Genomic DNA, 20,514 nt, shown 5'->3' with positions numbered 1-20,514 from the left:
TGCATCTATTAGCAAACTTATTATTCCATTCCTTCAACTGATTTACTATCTATAAATTGTTTGTCAAAATTTTCTTTGAACCCGTCTTGGTATCTTACATGTTTTTTCATTAGTTAATGAATTGAATAAAATATTTGACATATTTTCTGTTTATATTTGTACAAGAATCATGTTTTTAACTTTTTGAAAATTGTATTTTAGCAAGGGCTTGTGTGGGAAAGTGATGCTAGGCTAAATAAGTGGGAAAGAAGAGCTGTGGTAGACCCAGAATAATAACAATAACAACAATAACAGGATGACAACAAGAGTACCAGTGTGCAGTTAACAAATATCTCCTCTCTTCTAGGATGATGAAATGGTAAGCATTTATTACTCTACTGAAAATTAACAGAGCTGCAGGGACCTGTGCGACATTGCTAGAGACTGGCATTCATGTCACTGGAGTTCCAGGAGAAGTATATTAGTTTTCCTGTGAAAACTGTCAAATTATGACAAACCTGGTGGCTTATAATAACAGAAATTTATTCTCTCACACTTCTGGAGTCCAGAAGTTAGGAGTTTAAAAAGGATTAGTAGGACTGAAACATGGGGGCCGGGATTTAGCTCAGTGGTTCCGCCACCAGCCCCGCAAGCGCAAGGACCCGAGTGTGATCCCTGGTATCAAAAAAAAAAAAAAAAAATCAGGAACATAGCTGAATGTCTATTCTCAGCACTCTTATTCTATACAGTACTGGTAGTTCCAGTAAGTACAGTAAGTAAAGCAAGGAATAAAAGGCACATAGGTCAGAAAGAAAAGAAATTTCTTTTTTTTTTTTTTTTTGGTACTGGGGATGGAACTCGGGTCCTTACACTTGTGCAGCAGGCGGCGAAACCACTGAGCTAAATCCCCGGACCGGGAAATTTCTATTCATTGACAATGTCTACAAAGAATATACCAAAAAAACCCTCAGAAAACTAATAAATGAGAAATGATCACTGTTATTTAATATCACAAATTTTACTCCAAATTTTCTATCTCCAAACCCTGTTAACTAGACATTTTCACTTATTTCTCCAACTCTTGTCAATGGGATATCTTCACTTATTTGCCCTGGGAACTCTTATGGCTCAGTATTTCTGAAGTTAAATTTGTTATTTCTCCAAAGTTGGCCTTTAAAAAAATTACTCTAGGGCCAGGGATGTAGCTTAGTGGTGCCACACCTAGCTGGCAAGTGCAAGGTCCTGAGTTTGGTACCCAATACTGCAAATAAATAAATAAATAAATAAATAAAATAAAAATGTTAAATTACTCTATTTGATAACATCATCAATTTAGTTATTCTAATATTTATAGTTTTCTAATGTTGATTTATCCACCTACTCTTATAAAAGTAAAGATCCAGCACCAGTTATTTAGCTCAGTGGTTCTGCTGCCTGCCTCCGAAGCGCAAGGACCCAAGTTCGATCCCTGGTACCAAAAAAAAAAAAAGATCCATTTAGACTCTTACTCTTTCACCCCACATGTAAATGGTCACTCAGGCTATCAGTTAATTTTTGTTATGTAATGAACTGCCTCGGTGGGGCATGGTTGCACATGCCTGTAATCTCAGCAGGAAGTTTAGGGAGGAGGATCGCTGAGAGTTCAAGGCCAGCTGAGCTACGTAGCGAATTCAAGCCCAGCCTCAATTTACATGGCGAGAACCTGTGTACAAAAAAAAAAAAAAAAAGGAAAATGAACTGCCCTAGATCTAGAGACTTACAATTTTTTAAATTTCTTACAATTGTGTGTGTTGATTTATTGATTCTTCAGTTGCAGCTGCATAATCTAGGATGGCCTTTCACATGCTTAGGGCCTCAACTGGGAAGGCTGAGATAGCTGGGACAGATGGGGCCCTTCTCCAAATGGCCCCCTTCTAGGAGGGTAGCCTTGATTTGATTACATGGTGACAAAAGGATTGTTGCAATAGGAGTGTTAAGTTCCAAAATGCAAGGAGTTTTTGAGCCTCTACTAACAATTATTATGCCAATGGCAAAAGTAAGTCATGTGAATTAGTCTGGAAGGAGACTTCTTAAGGACATGGATACAGCATGACATGAAAAGTTCGTGAGGGTGGTGGGAGGAGGTAAGGGACATAGCTGCCACAGTATGCCACACTTAATCCCATTGATTCTACCTCCACACAACCTTTCCAATCTCATTGTCACTCTGGAATTCACTTCACTGACAAGTTCAAGACCTCATCTCCTATCTGAACTACTTATAATAATCTCCTAATTCAGCTTGCATTGCTATACTGTTAGTATGTGAATTATCAGGAAAGCACAAATTTGATCATATAATGGCTGCTTAGAACTCAATAGCTTCCCTTTGGCCATTAGATTAAACTCTTCAGTGAGGCCTACAAAGTCTTGCATTTTCTAGATCCTACTTACCCATGGCATCTCTTACTATTCCCTCTCACCTGCCCTACTCTTCTAAAAATGAGTAACTACCTCTTTAAAGGGCCATGGTATTTCAGTACCACAAGTTTCCATTTAGTGTTTCCATCTGGAATGTCTTACCCATGCATTTGTCCTGCAAAATTTAAGGTATTAGTCTTTATCTCAAATGCCAAATATTTAAGGCAATGTATCTCGCCTGACAAAGTTAAAGGCTCTCAACTTTTACTTCTGTTGCACCTCATACAACCTTCAATTATAGTGTTTATTCCCATCTACTGTAATTCTTTGTTTGCAGACCTGTTTAACCACTTCCTAAGGAATGGGGACTCCATCTTTCTGGGCACGGTGGTAGGGCACTGGGAAATTAACCCAAGGCTTCTGAGTTACAACCTCATCCCTATTTTAAAGACAGGGTCTCCCCAAGTTGCTATGTTGCCCAGGCTGGGCTTGAATTTGCCATCCTCCTGCCTCAGCCTCCCAGACTGACATTCCCACCAATTTCCAGACATGCCCACCATACCCAGCTACTACATCTTTTTTGTTATCTATCTCTTGTATATCTAGTACAATTCTTGATAGTAAGAACCCAACAAATGCTTTTAAATTATCTAAAATTAAAATGTCCAAGCTGCTGAAGTGATGCATGTCACCCCCTTAGGTTTTTGTGGAAAGGGTTCTGGATTTTTTTTTTTTTCTTTGTGGAACCGGGGATTGAACTCAGGACCTTGTGCTTGCCAGGCAGGCGTGGCGCCACTTGAGCTACATCCTTGGCAATTTTCAACATTCTAGTGGCTAGTGAAAAGAAAATTTACTAAGTAACAGTCCATCACCAAATCAAATCTCAACTCGGGGCTCTTCTTCAAATATGCTTCCTTTTAGTCCAGTTATTTGGGTGAAACGCAGTACCAAATGTACTAGCAAACTTTCATTATGAACTGATATGCCTTCAATGTGTTATCAATATGTTAAAACTGATAAATCCAGGGCCAGGGGTTTAGCTCAGTGGCACTGCGCCTGCCCACCTGCCTCAAAAGCGCAAGGTCCTGAGTTCGATCCCCAGTACCAAAAAAAAAAGATAAATCCAATGTATTAAGTACACTAAATTTATAAATTTACCAAATGTTCCAAAATTATCAATGTACAAAAACATACTGGTGATCCATTGTGGCTGTAGCTTTATGTGAGATTTTTTCCCCCTACGTTCTCATACATTTTAGTTTAAAATAAGAACATTCATGTAGTACGGTTGGAATAGTGGTATGTATGTTGAAATAAGTCTCCTGGGGAAATTCACCACAATCCAGAGCATGGCCCTCAGCCTCAAAGACCTGGGAACCTGATCTGTCAAGCTCAGAGAAGACCCAAGCACACATACACAAAGGCAATACCTTAATCGACAATAAGAAGCAGATCTAATACTAACTTTGGATTTCAAAGGGGAAAAGAGTGTTTTTCTACTTAAGAGAAATGATCTGTTAACAGAATGTAATCTGACTTAAGTACACTCTCAAAGTAGGTAACTGAGGTTGAACATCGATTCACTTGTACCGATAGGAGAAAGGAAGATGCAAACAATTTCACGGTTAAACAATCACATGCCAGCTATTTTGGCAAGATAATCGTGAATGACTTTAAATCAGGTGCATAGTGACCAATAAAGGGCAAAACACACCACCAAGTATTCACTGGGCATTCCACCCACACCGTGTCTACGTGTGTGTCAACTTATTTTCTCTGGGGAGGAAACGCACCAGGCCCTTTAGGTTAATTCAGTCCACCTCGTGTGGAATATTTCAAGAACCATAGAAAAGCTGGTACTGCATTTACTTGATGTCACCTCTCTAAATACAACATAAAAACAAAAGGTAGGAAGAAGCTTCCAGTTCACAATGAAAAGGCTACTAGTAGCTGGAGGAGAAACGCACGGAATGCACTCAGAACCATTTAAGATGTATTTAGGGAATGGATCAAAAAAGGGGGGCTTTTTTCCCCTTTTTGCCAAGTTTTTTTCTTTAATAACCTTTATTATTGTAGAGCAATTCCAGATCGACAGAATTACTGCAAGGACAGTAAAGTTCCCTATACACAGTACCACACAAAACAGGGTTTTTCCAATTTATTTCCACCCTACGCAAACTCTCCAGCACTTAGGGTTTCACATTCTGGCTGGGCCTAGCTCGCCCGGCGTCGCTTCGAGACTGTAACGAAAGCCCTGTTGCGCCACAGCGTCACCACCCAGCCCGCCTCAAGTGGGTCAGGATCCGCGCGCTGGGAACCGAGTCCGGAAACCCAACCGCTCTCGCTCCGCCCAGCCCCGCCCTTCCGGAGCCGTGGCGAACTTCGCCCACGTGTTGCCCACGGTCGGCCCGCGAGTCCCGACGCCTCGGACAGGAGAGGCCTACGCTGGACACCAGCGGGGACGGGCCGGCAACGCCCCTCGCTCCAGGCCCGGGCTCCGAAGGCAAGTTCCGGAGTCTACACTCACTAAATATCCAGACGTCCCTGACGTCGGAGGCCTGCGCAGATTCCACAAGCAGTACACACGCTAGACTGGACGCCCAAGGGCCAGCCCAGCCACGCGCAGCACCCTCTGCGCGACGCGGGGACGGGGAGCGGGACGGGGCCAGAACGGAGCGGGGCGGGACTAGAGGGAGGGGAGGGGCGAGCGCCGGAGGACGTCAGGGTAGCGCGTGCGCCGCCGCTGGCCAGGCTGAAGCTGCAGTGGTTGGAGGATGGTGGCTGTGGCCGAAGGACCTGGCAAGGCGCGCGCGGCTGTTCCCTCTGTGGGTGCCGAGGCCTCCGTCCGCTCCCGGTCATGAGAGGTCAGCTCCCGGTCATGAGAGGAGGCGGGCGGCGGCGGCGGCGGTGGCGGCGGGGGCCGCGGCGGAAGGCGAGGGAGGTTAACTGAGGTGCTGCCGACTCGGGCGTGGGTGGAGTGTTGTCGGGGATTCCGGAAGAGTTGTTGCTGTTTTCTTTCCTTCCTTCCCTTTTCTCTTTTCTTTCTGCATGGAGGAGAGTGGGATGGTTCTGTTTTTATTTATAGAAAAGACACAAAGTGTCCTACCAAAGTCGCTTCTCGGGAGATTTGAGGAAATATATAGCACCGTGGCTTGGGTGCCTCGGCAGAAGCCGTCAGCGAACAGAGCTGAACCCCAAACCGCCACCCTGTAACCGCAGATAGGTGAACCCAGGGGAGAAATAGAGCGACTCCAACGAGCCTGGCGTTCACGCTAGCGTCCACCCAGAAACGCGACGAGCTCGGCAGCTGCGAAGGGCTCTGCGTTTCGCCAGCCGGGTTCCAGCTCTGGCATCCGCGTCCTATAAGACCCATGCTGGATCGCGTAGGGAGCCTTCCCTGCCCTCGGCCTCTTTTCTGACACCCCCGGCCCCTGCAGCACACGTCACCGAGGGAGACTTTTTTTTTGGTACCGGGGATCGAACTCGGGACCTTGCGCCTGCAAGGCAGGCGGCGGAACCACTGAGCTGAATCCTCGGTGAGGGAGACATTTTTAATCGGCAAACTGTCATTACCCGTTTTCAGACTGACACGTCACCTAGCAATAACATGTTTACTCTCCCAGAATATCCCGATTGTTTTGTTTTTGCGGTACCGGGGATCGAACTCAGGACTTTTCGCTTGCAAGGCAGGCAACAGCGCCACAGAGCTAAATCCCCGATTTTAAAGGTATTTAGGTAACGTTCTTTTGGGAGGGGAAGTACTGTAATATCAGTGTTCTTGGTAGCACCATTATTTTTTGTTGGTGGTGGGGTTTTTCTGGTACCAGGGATGGAACTCGGGACCTTGGCGCTTGCTAGGACCACCATTAATTATTGGAGACCTTATTAGCTTTGGAGAAGCTGTTTCAGCCTGAAGCGAATTTGTAAGTGAAATCATTATTAGTTCTCTGGGATAAGGTATTGATTTTTCTTCCTAGCCTTTCCAAGCATTGAAAAATACTCACACTTCCTTAAGAAACTTCTTTGATGTAACAATCTATGTCAGACATGCAACTGCTCCAGCTGGCTGCAGAGTAAATGTACCAAAGTAATCAGTATTACTAATATTCATCATTAACGTCTGCTGGGCACCCATACTTCATGATTATCTTGCTAATACCTTGTGGCACTGAGAATTGGAAGCACTGAATGAAGTTCAAGGCGTTTTTGTAGCAAATGTTTCCTGAAAGATAATTTGTGTAGGGCAGCAGAGCCTTGGCATTAGAGGAGAGAATCTAATAATAAGGGATAGATAACCCAAAAATTCATCTGCTGTGACCATCGCCAACATTCTTTTAGTAAATAAGAGACACTGAGGGCCGGGGATTTAGCTGAGTGGTTCCACTGCCTGCCCTGCAAGCACAAGGACTGGAGTTCGATCCCCGGTACCAAAAAAAAAAAAAAAAAGACACTGAGGAATGTACTGTCATTATTTAACTGTTCACTTGGAATATCTTCTGCTTTTTTTTTTTTTTTTTTAGGAGACAGAGCCCTGAAGCAAAGAAAAAATATTCAAGGGCCATGCAAGCCAATTGTCACCAACTGCACAGTTCTTCAGGAACTGCAAGTGTTGAGGATGTGTCAGCCTCCCAATGTGTCCATGCAACAAGACTGGCAGGAGAAAGGTCTTATCTTCATTCTGGAGATGTTCATATCCAGATAAACTCCATACCGAGAGAATATGTTGAAAATCCAAGCTCTAGAAATACAAGGTCAGGTGTCCACAGCTGTACTCATGAATGTGTACATGGTCGTTTCCGGAGTCACGCTCACAGTGAAGCAAGGCAGCCTGATGACACTGCCACAGAATCTGGAGAACATGGAAGTAGCTCTTTCTCAGAATTCCGCCACCTTTTCAAGTGGTTGCAAAAATGCCTTCCATATATTTTGATTCTGGGTGTCAAACTTGTTATGCAGCATATTACAGGTAGGGCATAATAAAACACTGATTTGTTTAATTGCTAAATTCAGTTAATTTTCTTTCATTATTGGAAATCTAACCTATGCATTTCAGTTATTTTCTGTTGGCTTTTTAAAATTTGTTTCCTTTTAATTCATGTTACTAGCTTATGTACTCTTTGGGTTGTTTTCTTTCAATTAACTGAAACTTATTTTCTAACAGGGATTTCTCTTGGAATTGGGCTGCTAACAACTTTTATGTATGCAAACAAAAGCATTGTAAATCAGGTTTTTCTAAGAGTAAGTATAAAAAGAAACTAAAACATTATTTTCTCTATAGAATTATAGAGAAATAATTTTGAAATAGAACATTAATGAGAGAAATAGGGATATGTTTTAATTTCTGTGATACATTCAATTTTCTTACTTAAATGACCTGTGATAAATTTTCTGTCCTAATGCTGAAGAGTATCACCTTGTTTTCTTTGTATGTTTGCTTCCTAAAAAAAGGTAGAAGGATACCAGGTGTGGTGGTGCATGCCTGTAATCCCAGCACTTGGGAAGGTGAGGCAGGAGGATTACTGGATGTTCAAGGCCAGCCTGGGATACACAGTGAGTTCAAGGCCAGCCTGAACTACACAGCTAGGAGAACAGGGCCAGAGATTTAGCTCAGTGGTGCCGCTGCCTGCCTCAAAAGCACAAGGTCCTGGGTTCAATCCCTGGTACCAAAAAAATAAAAACGTTAAAAAAGTACAAGTCAAAGAAACAAGAACAAAGAAAAAGTAGGATTACAAGGCTTAGACCATACTATTTGATCTACTTGGCAAATGCCTTTGTTTTGTGAGTTAATGTGAACATAATAGGTAATAGAATCTCATTAAAAGCTAGAGTTGATGTATTATAAAAATTTAAATACATAAATAAAAGGTGGCACTGAATAATTGAGTATTGAATTGTTTACAAATTTCTCTTAAAATTAAGCTCAAGCAGTTTTTCTATAATATATGAGTTCTAGTCATATAAATTACTGGAAAACTAGGAAAAGTCATAAAATTTTATGTTAAGGCTACTTTAAAGGAAAACTCTTTGTTAAAGATTCATGCATTCTGACCTAGAAGTTAATAATAGAACTTATCAAAATAAAATAATTTAAGCCAGGGATGTAGCTCAGTGGCACCACACCTGCCTCGCAAGTGCACGGCCCTGAGTTTGACCCCCGGTGGGGGTGGGGGTGGATAGCTCAGTGGTAAAGCAACTGCCAAGTATGTGTGAGGCCCTGTGTTCACTACCACACCGATAAATAAACATCTACAAACTGACTAAAACCAATTTTTTAAATTCTGTTTTGTAGAAGAGGTCCAAAAAAGGAAGCTGAAAGGTAAAGACTGCTTTGAGTAGGTCCTTTATGTCAGGTTGTCGATTTGGCTTCTTTAAAAACACAGGTTATGTTTTACATAACAGCGAAGAAACTTGTATTTTTATAATTTGTTTAAATGTAAAAGTTGTATTATGTTTACTGAAGGATAAGTAAGAGAATGACTGGCAATGATGTACAATTTAACAGATAATCTATTTTTATTAAGGTTAATCTAGAAAAACATTCTAAATAAATCAGTCTAAATTAAAAGTTTAATCATGTTTGAAATTCTGGCATAATTCAAAGTAACGAATTATAAAATTATTTATTTTTCAGGAAAGGTCCTCAAAGATTCAGTGTGCTTGGTTACTGGTATTCTTAGCAGGATCTTCTGTTCTTTTATACTATACCTTTCATTCTCAGTCACTTTATTACAGGTAAATTATAGTTCCAAATACACATTTTTTATGCAGTCATATATTCCATAGCACTGTGCATATATCCTACTAGCATATAATACTTATGGTATTATAGTTCAGTTTTTACCTGTCTCTTTTCATGATTGAGAGCTTTTAAGAGAATCAGACTTGTATTTTTAATGCCTTAGCACATACCAGGTGCTTAATAAATATTTAATTTTTTGATTACTGAGTTTCTGTTCATTATTTAAGTATCATTAAGTGGTTATTTTTTTGCTTGTTTGTTTTTAGACATAAGAAGACTTTTAAAAGAGTAGGTGACAAGGGCCGGAGATTTAGCTCAGTGGTTCCGCCTCCTGCCTTGCAAGCACAAGGTCCCAAGTTTGATCACTGGTACCAAAAAAAAACAAAACAAAAAAGCCAGAAACAAGCCCTCACATTTGGGCCGGGGATTTAGCTCAGTGGTTCCGCCTCCTGCCTTGCAAGCGAAAGGACCCGAGTTCGAGCCCCGTTACCAAGAAAAAAAAAAAGTAGGTGACAAGTTTTCAGGTCAGGGGTGGTACTGTCCTGAATTTTCAGCTTTAATCAGATAATAAATCCTTATTTCAGTGGAATTGGGGATACAGACAAATCTAGGATAGAAAATATAGGCGGAGCCAGTAGACTCAAATGGGATTGGGCAGATGGGTAAGAAAAGCAAGAATGATCTCTGAACCTAGGCTTGGTGGCACACACCTATAATCCTAGCACTTTGGGAGACTGAGGCAGGATTGCAGGTTTGAGCCCAGCCTCCAGAACTTAGCAAGACCCCGTCTCAAGAAAAGAAAAGAAAAAAAACCTGGATGTTCTGTGAAGGCCCAGGACTCAATCTCCAGTACTGCAAAAAAAAAAAAAAAAAAAAAAAGTAAAGAAAAGAAAACCTGGGTTTATAGTCCAAGCAGCTAACATTTTATTGGGCTGGGGAAGAAACTGGTTTTGAAATCAATTATGTTTTGAGTATGTTAAGTATTGAGAGACCAAGTAGAATTCTTAAGATGGTCCTAGGTATGTCATGACCCTAGGGTAGACATTAGGGCTATAAATTATGACATATGGTTGATATTTAAAACCCACAGGACTGGACAGACAAACAGGGAAAGAAAGAAGAGGGTTCAGTTGCAGATATGACCACAGAGGAGGAACAGCAAAGGCAACAACAAAGAAACCATCACTGACATAAGAACAGCTATGAGTATGGTGTTAAAAAGTCTAGGAGTGATTTGAGGGTGTAGCTCAGTGTTAGCGCGCTTGCCTAGCAGGTGCTTGGTCCTAGATTTGATTCCCAGTACTATAAAAAGAAAAAAAAGTCTACAATGATAATTTAGGAAGGCAGATGGAAAGAGAGAAGTGACCTTCAGATTTAGCAGTACAGAGGAATGTAGTGATCTTGACAAAAGTTCAGTGGAAAGAAGGGATGGAATTCTGATTAGAACTAATTAAAGAGAGTGGCAGATGTCTAGTATAGTATTAGGTTTTTAGTTTACAGGTCAGAAGGTGTTAACCATGATAAACTAGGAAGATTTCTGCCACCTCACCTCCCCGTACTTGGGATGATTAAATCCTGGGCCTTGTGCATGTTAGGCAAGCAGCTCTACTGCAAAGCTACATCCCCAGCTCCTGGACTACTTCTTCTTCATGAAAGGAAGATATGGCATGCAGACATTTTAAAAAGTCCTGTTAAGTGGTAGAGCACTTATCCAGCACGTGTGTTTTGGATCTCTAGCATGGCAAAGAAAAAGCCCCTTTAAAATGAGCAAAATGATCCTCTGTTTATCAGAACTCTGCCATTATGTTGCCAAATTCAAGTATTTTACATATGAAAGTAAAATATTTGTAGCAAATTTAAAACTTATCAATACTTTACCTTTATATATTGCTCTTGTAAATTTTGGTGTTTTTCTCTCGATAGCTTAATTTTCTTGAATCCTACATTGGATCATTTGAACTTCTGGGAAGTACTTTGGATTGTTGGAATTACAGACTTCATTCTGAAATTCCTCTTCATGGGCTTAAAATGCCTTATTTTATTGGTGCCTTCTTTCATCATGCCTTTTAAATCAAAGGTAAGAAACTAACTTAATGCTTTATTAGGAAGATGTTAACAAACCACATTAGTGTTACTTAATCTTTGTTTAAATGTTATTTTGTATAATTTTTCAGTCTGCTAAATAACATAATTTTAATTACCTTCATATCCAGCCTGACAACTATTTGTTCAAATACTTGAACCAAAATTTTAAGCTATTTGGATAAAATCAGTTATATTTGCTTCAGAATGATAAAATCAATCCCCACATAATATGTGAGAAAACATTATATTCATACTTCTTCTTCCAGGCATTATCAGTTGATAGTGGATTATATGCAGTTGCTCAGTGGGTTCACTGATACGCAATAAAATTTTTAAAATGAGCAAAAACATGTTTACTTGTAGTATATAAAAAACATCTTCACTATGTCATTCTTTAGAAATAATTTTAAAAAACCATACAGTGACTGTAATATGTCAAAAGCAGGTTGAAACTGACAGTCATAATCAAAGTATGAAAATTAATTTCTTAGTTATTTGTATTACTGTATCATATACTCATGATGTTCTCAGTCTAATATTATTTGTGCTATGCACTTAAGTAGCTTGGGTAGCTCTTCTTTGTTTTCTTTTTCTTTTTTTTAGGGTTACTGGTATATGCTTTTAGAAGAATTATGTCAGTATTACCGAACTTTTGTTCCCATACCAGTTTGGTTTCGTTACCTTATAAGCTATGGGGAGTTGGGTAATGTAACTAGATGGAGTCTTGGGATATTGCTGGCTTTACTCTACCTCATACTAAAAGTAAGTAACATTATAAATCTTGTCAGTATGTAATGATTCATATAATGATTATTGATTTTACATACTACTACTCTCTTGTTAATAGTCCGCCACCCCTTTTTGTGGTACTGGGGATTGAATTTAGGGCCTTGGACATGCTACAGAAGTGCACTATCACTGAAGTACATCCCCAACCCTTTTTATTTTGAGGCAGGGTCTCCCTAAATTACCCAGGCCAACCTTGAACTTGAAATCCTCCTGTCTCAGCTTCCCAAGTAGCTGGATTACAGGTTTGCACCACCATGCTTGGCTCCTTAACGGATTTAAAAAATTTATCTTTGTATTCAGTTTGAAGTAATAGCATGTTCTATATCTATTTTAATATGGAGAGCTGGATATGGCGACATGTGCCTATAATCTGAGCTATTTCAGAGGCTGAGACAGGAGGACCATCAGTTCAAGACTAGCTTAGTCAACAGAGTAAGAACCTGTTCTCAAAGAGAGCCAGGCGTGGTGGCATATGCCTGAAATTCCAGCACTCTGGGGGGCTAAGGCAGTAGGATCATACATTTGAGCACAGCCTGGGCAACTCAGCAAGACTGGGTATCAAAATAAAAAAGGGCTGAGGTTGTAGCTTAGTGCAAAAGCTCTGAGATCAGTTCCCACCCCCCTCCCCCCACACACAGAATATGGATGTAGTGGTTCTCGGCTTTTATCTGGAACCTCCACATAGCATGGATTATCTAAGAGGGATGGGATGAACAAGTGGAATAGTACAGAACCGTCCTCAACGGTAATATTTGTCATACACATAATTCTCAAACTTGTGGAATATCTTCTCACCTCCTTTATACCTGATCATTTCAACATAATTGCTTTATGAACTTTAAATACTCAGAACAAGTGAATCAGATAAACATTGCTTTGTCTTTGACATGTTTGTCTTGATCAAATTGTTAATGCAGGTTAAATTGGTTAAGATAGCTTAAATCTGGAAATTCAATATTTCATAATTAGATTTGAAATATATTTAGAATAAAATTAGATATGATATGCAATTAGCATTAAGGTAATATGAGAGTTTGATGTTATAAAACTTCACCTTTGGTCTTTGGGTTTAGCAGATAGGGTTCTTTGGACTAATTACGTGTTATTTCATCTTTCAGCTTTTGGATTTCTTTGGACATCTGAGAACTTTCAGACAGGTTTTACGTATATTTTTTACACGACCAGTAAGTATTTTTTATCAATTGAAAAACTTTTTTACCTTTCTTTATAATACAACTTTTTAGTTTAGCAGTTTTAGAAGTATGGATTACATGAGATGACCTTTTTCTTTTACTTTGAGATTATTTTCTAGTACTTTGGCTCTTGGGGCTATAATGATTTAGGAGTTTTAGTTGTATGATCAGTTTCTTAAACTGCACATTGAACCTACCCATTAATTATTGGAGTCCTTTATGTATTAGAATGTACCTATCATTCCAAATCATTTGACATTTTAAAGGATTTCTTATAACTACTTTATTTTTTCATGAACTTTTCTTTTTCCTTTTTAAATCCACAAATGGTAGGCTTGTGTATTTTCATTAACTTTCTCCAACTTCTATGAAAATGCTTCCACTGTAATTTGTTGTGTTTCTGAGGAAAGCTCATTACCAAAAATCATAGCCTTTACAGTTTCTTACTGGAAGAAATTTTCCCATTACTCAATTCTGTATGCACAAATAAGTGCACAGCATGGATTTTAATAATTGAGATTCCACTGTCAATTATAAACTTGATTTTGTGGTTCTGTTGATGATACTTGCAAATTGCAAAGAAAGATGTCATAGAAAAGGCTGATTAGGAGCCTCAAAGATTCCCAGTATCGAAAAGTGATCACATTTCAGTGCTTGATCTTCAGCTTTGCAGTCCCTGCAACAGTTACTTGGTTCAGGCTTCTGAACCAAAGGGGACTGATTTACAAGAATCCCAACCTAATAATACACTGTTAAAAAATGATTGTCGGGCCGGGGCTTTAGCTCAGTGGTTTTGCCGCCTGCTGCGCAAGTGCAAGGACCCGAGTTCGATCCCCGGTACCAAAAAAAAAACCACAAAACAAAACAATGATTGTCTACAAGTGATCTAGATTAACCGGCCAGAGCATCTTTCTTTGTCTCTAGTCTGTCTCTCTTTATTGTAGTATCGGGGATTGAATCCAGGGCCTTCACACTGAGCTTTATCATCTGCTCTTTTAAAGCATTATTTTGAGGTAGTGTCTTGCTAAGGTGCTAAATTAACCAGTCTGGTCTCAAACTTTGTAATCCTCCCGCCTCAGCCTCCAAGTACTAGGATTACAGGCATGCATGTCCATTTCTGATTCAGGGCACTTGTTCTCTTTTTTGGTACCGGGGATCGAACTCAGGTCCTTGCGCTTGCACAGCAGGTGGCGGCGAAACCACTGAGCTAAATCCCTGGCCCAGGGCACCTGTCCTTTAAGGTAGAGTTAGCAACATAGAAACAAGTTTTGCTAGATCTTAATACTTGGTTTAGAGAAGATAAAATAAAATTCAAAGAGTTTATCCTTACTCAGGTTGATCCAGTTTATGATTATATAACCATGACACATTTTACTGTAATTGACCTAGTAAAATTTATGCTGACATACCCTGAAGAGAATGCTCTGTGGGCTGGACTCAGTGGTAGATTGATTACTCAACACTGTTTAAAAAAAAAAAAAAAAAAAAAGAAAAGAAAAAGCTCTTAGTCTTTCTGAAAGTACTGTATAATTATCATTGACAATTTTATTCACTAGTCTACCTGAGATATCCCAAACACATATATTCATGTTCTTTAACTTTACCAGGGAAATGGCTGTCATCATCAGAACAAGTCTTCATCTAAAGGGTGAAATGCTAGACAAATGATGCTTTAAAAGCTTTTCAGCATTAATATGTGCAGTGTACTCCGCTAAATAATACTTAGTGAAGAGAAACAGCATCAAGGTCACTTAACAGTATCCTGACTTAATCCTGAAACTTTTAATGTTACCAGTCTCAAAAACATTTTTAGTTTGGGGATGTGTGTTGAGGTGTAGGATCTCACTTTGTAGTTCAGGCTGGCCTTGAATTCATAATGATCCTCTGCCTTGGCCTCTTTCAGGTACTGGGATTACAGATGCCACCATGCCTGGCTAATTTTTAATATTTTTATCCCTTGTAGTTTAGTTTGATTTTGTTATCCCTAGACATTTAGTACAAGAATTTTAGATCCTAACTTCATGTATGTTGAAATAAGTCATCCTTAACTGCCTTTTCTCTATCATTTCTTCAGAAACCTAATCTCATTACATTTGATTCTTCCGAATTTCCCTAAGTGTTCTTAAACTGTCACATCTAGTGAATGACTAAGTAAGTCCTGCTGAATTTGGTAAGGAGGTTAAGAAGTTAAAGAGATCAGAAATTCTTTTTAGGACATTAGAATAAAATAAAATTCAAGGAATTGCATTATCATTCAATTAGTTTTAACAGCTGTTTTCCTATCCCAATGACATCTTGCACTTACTTTCTTTGTAAATTTTGCTTTATCAAATTACTAAAGGTAATTAAAATTTTTTGATTAGTATCAGACTGCTCACTGGTTTTGAAACCTCCACAATGAATTCACCTTGGAGACCTTTCATGAAATAGATTCCTGAGTCATATCCTAGATGTCTGGGCCTACCAAATGAATGTCCAGTGTGGAACACATGCCTTTTTTGTTGTTGTTAAACTCTATGCTTGGATTGAACCTAGGGGCTTCACACATGCTAGGCAAGAGTTCTACCACTTAGCCACATCTTTATTTCTAAAGCAACCTTTTCACATGACTTACATTTAACTAGCCATACTCTGGACTGACTTTATGAACTACCTCTATAGGCAGTAAGTGGGCTCAATTTGGCAATCCTGGGTAATAGCATACGTGAATATAGATTTTATAATATTAAGTTACGTTTTAGATTGCTTAGTCTTTCATGCCATTTGTGTTGAATTTGAAGGACTGGTATCATTTAGGAATCCATTGGATTTAAGTTTTCCGCAGTCCTATTATGTACTACTTAATGATTTTGCCTTGAAATAGTCAAAGTGCTATTTTGCATATGTGGTTCCTTTATGAAGTTTGTCTCCATTGGAAAGTTTTGAAATGCTGGGTTCCAGGGAGATTTGAGAAATACAAAGTAGGTATCTGAGAAATACATACAAAGAAGTATGTATTTAAGAAACAGCAAAGAAATTTACAGCTGAATGTAACTTACCTTCATAGAGTTATGGAGTAGCTGCCAGCAAGAGACAGTGTTCAGATGTGGATGATATTTGTTCAATATGTCAAGCTGAATTTCAGAAGCCAGTTCTACTCATCTGCCAGGTAATTACATTTTTAAGCAAACTGAATACAGCATTTTCCTGTGACTTAAGTAACATTTATGTTTGCTATACAACAAAAAAGCTACAATATTTAGAAGGCAGCATTCAGAGTACAGTACATACTAATAATTTATTCATTGTTAGGTGTTTGCTCAATTGGCTAAATCCTCTCCCTTATATTTTGATATTTTTATGCAGGGGAGTATTTTTAAAATTAACTTTATTAGTACATTTTATTCTTTTTTTTTTTTGGTACTGGGGATCTAACTCGGGACCTCGTGTTTGCAAGGCAGGTGGCGGCATCCCTGAGCCAAATCCCTGGCCCTATTAGTACATTTTAGATATACATAATGATCACATTCATCAGAGCAGAGGAGTATATCAAGAGGAAAATAATTCAGTTGGCAAATTTGATACAAAAGTGATTGGTAGGCTTTTTAAAAAATAAATGGATGCTGGTATTGTAGGACAGTACACATACCTGGTTCTGGAATATGTTAAGTTTCTTTCTTTATGGCAGTTACTGCCTCAAAGACTTTATTAAAAATAAGTAAATGAGGCTGGGCGTGGTGGTGCACGACTGTTATCCCAGCACTCAGGAAGCTGAGGCAGGGGAATTCACTGCGAGTTTGAGGCCAGCCTGGGCTACATAGTGAGTCCAAGACCAGCTTGAACTACACAGAGAGACCCTGTGTCCAATAAAAAAAATTAATGGGGCCAGGGATTTAGCTCGGTTTCACCGCGTGCTGCGCAGGCGCAAGGACCCGAGTTCTATCCCCAGTACCAAAACAAACAAAAAACCCCCCAAAAATTAATGGATAGTAAAGTCAGAAAAATACTAGTGGCTCTAAGACTAAAACCACTCTTTTTGAATGTGTCATACTTTCACCATTTTCTCATTTGTAAAATGCAAGGATTAATGCTCTCCAAAATCCCTTTCAGCTCTAAAGAATATGATTCTCTGTAATATGAATGTAAAATATTTATCAGTTATAAAATCTAGTTCTTAATTCTCTTACAGCATATATTTTGTGAAGAGTGTATTACCTTGTGGTTTAACAGAGAGAAAACATGTCCACTGTGCAGAACTGTGATTTCAGACCATATAAACAAATGGAAAGATGGAGCCACTTCATTACACCTTCAGATATATTAAATGGTATCAATTATTAAGGCCACAAAAAACTGATTTGGTTATAGTGACTACTGGTAAAGGCATTAGGATGTATTTTCAGGGCTAGATGAAAAATGTTTCCAAATCATTTTAGAATCTTACAAAGCTTATATGTATAGTTCAGTTTATCAGACGAGTAAATGAAAGAACTCTGTCATACAAAGGAAGTAAAATTCAGCCTAATGATATGCAATTTATTATATCCTTATTTGACATGTAATTGCAGTGTTAAGTTGTAAATATTTTCTTGTTATTACCAAAACAGCAATTAGAAACTAGAACTATGGTTTGAAAGGAATTCAGGTATTCTTTCCTGACATTGTTTTCAGAATAAAGAGTATTTTTCACAAGGTTTTAAGATATATAATCCAAAAGAATTTTCTTCAACATTGACTTTTGTAATTGTCATTCTAAAATTGCTTAAAATTTTCATAAAATTTGTATTTTTAAATGAAAGTTCTAAATACTATATTTTACTTGTAATAATCACTTTCTAAATAAAGATGTTTACTCAGGATATATTTTAATATTGCATTCTCTACAGTATTAGTAATCAGTGAGAATAAATGGTTTAAATTAATTTGTTTGTGGGCCTTATAGTTGCTTCCTGCCATCCACATTAATGGTCAGTCTTGCTTTTTGTATAGTGCCATGGAGGATCTTGCTAGTACACCTGGCTACTGGCTGCCTTTTTTTTTTGGTACTGGGGATCAAACTCAGGACCTTGCAGTTTCGAGGCAGGTGGCAGCACCACTGAGCTAAATCTCCAGCGCCATGGAGAGCTTGAATGTTAAACTAATTCATGTGGTGGTTGAGGATATAGCTTAATGAAGAGCTTGGGCATGTATGAGGTCTTCCTGGGTTTGATCCCCACCAAGAACAAACAAAACCAACTCCATAAAATCTTTAAAACTAATCTCCAGAAAAGTATTGAAATCTTAGGCTTGAGTCACCTTTAATTGGGACATTAAAATGTACACTTCAGGGCTGGGAATTTAGCTCAGTGGTTTCACCGCCTGCTGCGCAAGCGCAAGGACCTGAGTTCAATCCCCGGTACCAAAAAATAAATAAATAAATAAAATGTACACTTCAGGGCTGAAGGTATGGTTCAGTAGCAGAGTGGTTGCCTTAGCATGTGATAAGCCCTGGATTTCATCCTCAGCACTAAGGGGGAAAAGTTTGCACTAGGGGAATCATAAGCTTTTTGGATAATGTGGCTTGTTTGCCTCTAGGTAATTTGTGCAAAATGGTGGAAAGAGGAATGAGGCACTTTCTCTTTCCCTTTAATTTAAGGAAGATTCTGAAATCTAGAAAAGTCTATTTTTTTGTTTTGTGAGGGTTTACTTGGCACACCTACTTAACATAGTGGCTCTTCAGACAGCTTTGTTTCTCAATATGATTAAATGACAGTTGGTGGTGGATGGTGGGGGTTTTGGCCAGGCAAACAATTGAAAATGGGGTAAAAATATAGGGCTATGCCATTATGAACTGGAAGCATTTCTGTACTTTTTCTAGTCCTTCAACTCAGAGAAAGGGGAATATAGTTCCCAAACCCAATTATTCTGTAAATTCAGATCATGTTCATGACCTCTAAAACATTATTGTACCAGCATTAAGAAATGCTACCATGAATTATGAAAGGGTAATATCATGAGAACTTCTGTAAGCGAGAGATACCATCTTGGCAAGTGTGATATAGATAAGTGGTTTACACAAAATGCCTATCTTACAGTAGATAATGGGACAATAGTTAACAGATTTTTGCACCACTATGCATATACCTCAAATGTAATTAAGTGTGGCTCAGTAAGTTGACTTAACACAAGAAAGTATTCCTAGTGTTTTTATGTGACACCAGCTTCAATATAGTGTCTCACATCTTTTTTTAAAAAAAACAATTCAAATCTATTATTTGACATAACTTGAAAAGCAAAGATGTGTAACATCTAATACATAAAAATCAATACTAAAATCTTATATATTTAAATAGCTTCAATTTCTCAGCAGAAATTTTTACAAATGTCATTCCTTACAAACATAGTTTATTAAATATGAGAACTTGAACACATCTGACATTAATAAAATTGTACACCTGATAGTTTTCTTAAGATAATAAAAAAATCACTTCTATTTTATGTTCATTCAAATTTGCATTTAATTTCTATTTACATTCATTCGATCTGAAATGAAATATTTCAATACAGTAAACTAAATACAAGATGAAAAGCAGAAAAGATGTTACCCTCATAGCACTCCTAATAAGGCAGCTGAAGAATTTATTTAATGAATGCAAAGCCAACTTGGGATAGTAGAAACAATAGTTTAAAGAGCAAACACAGGGATGAACCCATCTTTGAGATGTTACTCCAAATAATCCACTGAGATAATACTTGTGCTGTAGTGCTAAAAATCACACAAATATACTGTATTAATCAGCAGTAGACCACAGCTCATGTGTGACAAATACTTTTTTATGATAAGTTCTGTCCAGCTTGCTAGTGCCTACTACTATGAAAAACGTAGATGTTTGGACATTGATTCTTTTATTTTAGAAGTAAACCATTTTCTTTCTTTTTTTTTTTTTTGGTACCAGGGATCAAACTCGGGACCTTGTGCTTGTGAGGCAGGCAGCGGGAACCACTGAGCTAAATCCCTGGCCCAGAAGTAAACCATTTTTAAAGTCTCAAAATCCATTCTTCATAAATTCAACATTTCTTATGGGGATAATCTTAGATCTATCCCTTGTAAGCTAGGAAACCATATGACTAACTGAATATTCAAAAAATTTAGGTCTTATATTAAATATGAAATCCAGTGCTCAGTATATTGGTACTAAGATGCATCTTGTTTATAATCATTTATTACCTACAGGAAAGAATGTTGAATTTATGAAGTTTAATACATGCATCCTCTTCCCCCTACATTATCACATTATCTTCTGTCTCAAAAAATAGCATGGAAAACTCCTTGAAGGATTCAAATTAGTTAAGACCATAAAGAAAGAAAAG

The 20,514-nt window shown here is 38.5% G+C and overlaps 2 protein-coding genes across 5 annotated transcripts in view; one reads left to right on the top strand and one right to left on the bottom strand.

Moving 5' to 3' along the window:
* The window catches only part of LOC110346858 (uncharacterized), a 137,009-nt gene extending 131,977 nt beyond the window's left edge, over positions 1–5,032 (bottom strand). For both annotated transcript variants that reach the window (XM_087191869.1, XM_087191870.1), the window contains exon 1: positions 4,907–5,032. The gene's annotated coding sequence lies outside the window, so the exon portion shown is untranslated. The remainder of the gene's footprint in view (positions 1–4,906) is intronic.
* Positions 5,033–5,094: 62 nt separating this feature from the next.
* Positions 5,095–18,023, top strand: Rnft1 (ring finger protein, transmembrane 1). Of its 3 annotated transcripts, none has more exons than XM_004870376.4 (9): positions 5,095–5,243; positions 6,900–7,345; positions 7,541–7,617; positions 9,011–9,111; positions 11,042–11,195; positions 11,807–11,965; positions 13,111–13,176; positions 16,232–16,333; positions 17,354–18,023. In XM_004870376.4, exons 2-9 carry the CDS (start codon positions 6,940–6,942, stop codon positions 17,486–17,488), a joined length of 1,200 nt encoding a protein of 399 aa, XP_004870433.1. In that variant the 5' UTR covers positions 5,095–5,243; positions 6,900–6,939; the 3' UTR covers positions 17,489–18,023. The 3 variants fall into 3 exon arrangements, with proteins under 3 accessions (XP_004870433.1, XP_087047993.1, XP_087047994.1); XM_087191867.1 differs by lacking the exon at positions 5,095–5,243 and adding an exon at positions 5,250–5,267 and having other exon boundaries at positions 6,903–7,345; XM_087191868.1 differs by lacking the exon at positions 5,095–5,243 and adding an exon at positions 5,914–6,106.
* The last annotated feature ends 2,491 nt before the right edge of the window (positions 18,024–20,514 follow it).

This window comes from Heterocephalus glaber, unplaced genomic scaffold (assembly GCF_053883595.1).
Source record: "Heterocephalus glaber isolate CG9 unplaced genomic scaffold, H.glaber_assembly_v1.0 deba00001564, whole genome shotgun sequence".
Lineage (NCBI taxonomy): Eukaryota > Metazoa > Chordata > Mammalia > Rodentia > Bathyergidae > Heterocephalus > Heterocephalus glaber.
Note: the sequence above shows the minus strand (reverse complement) of the source record. Positions and strands in the feature narration are given on the sequence as shown.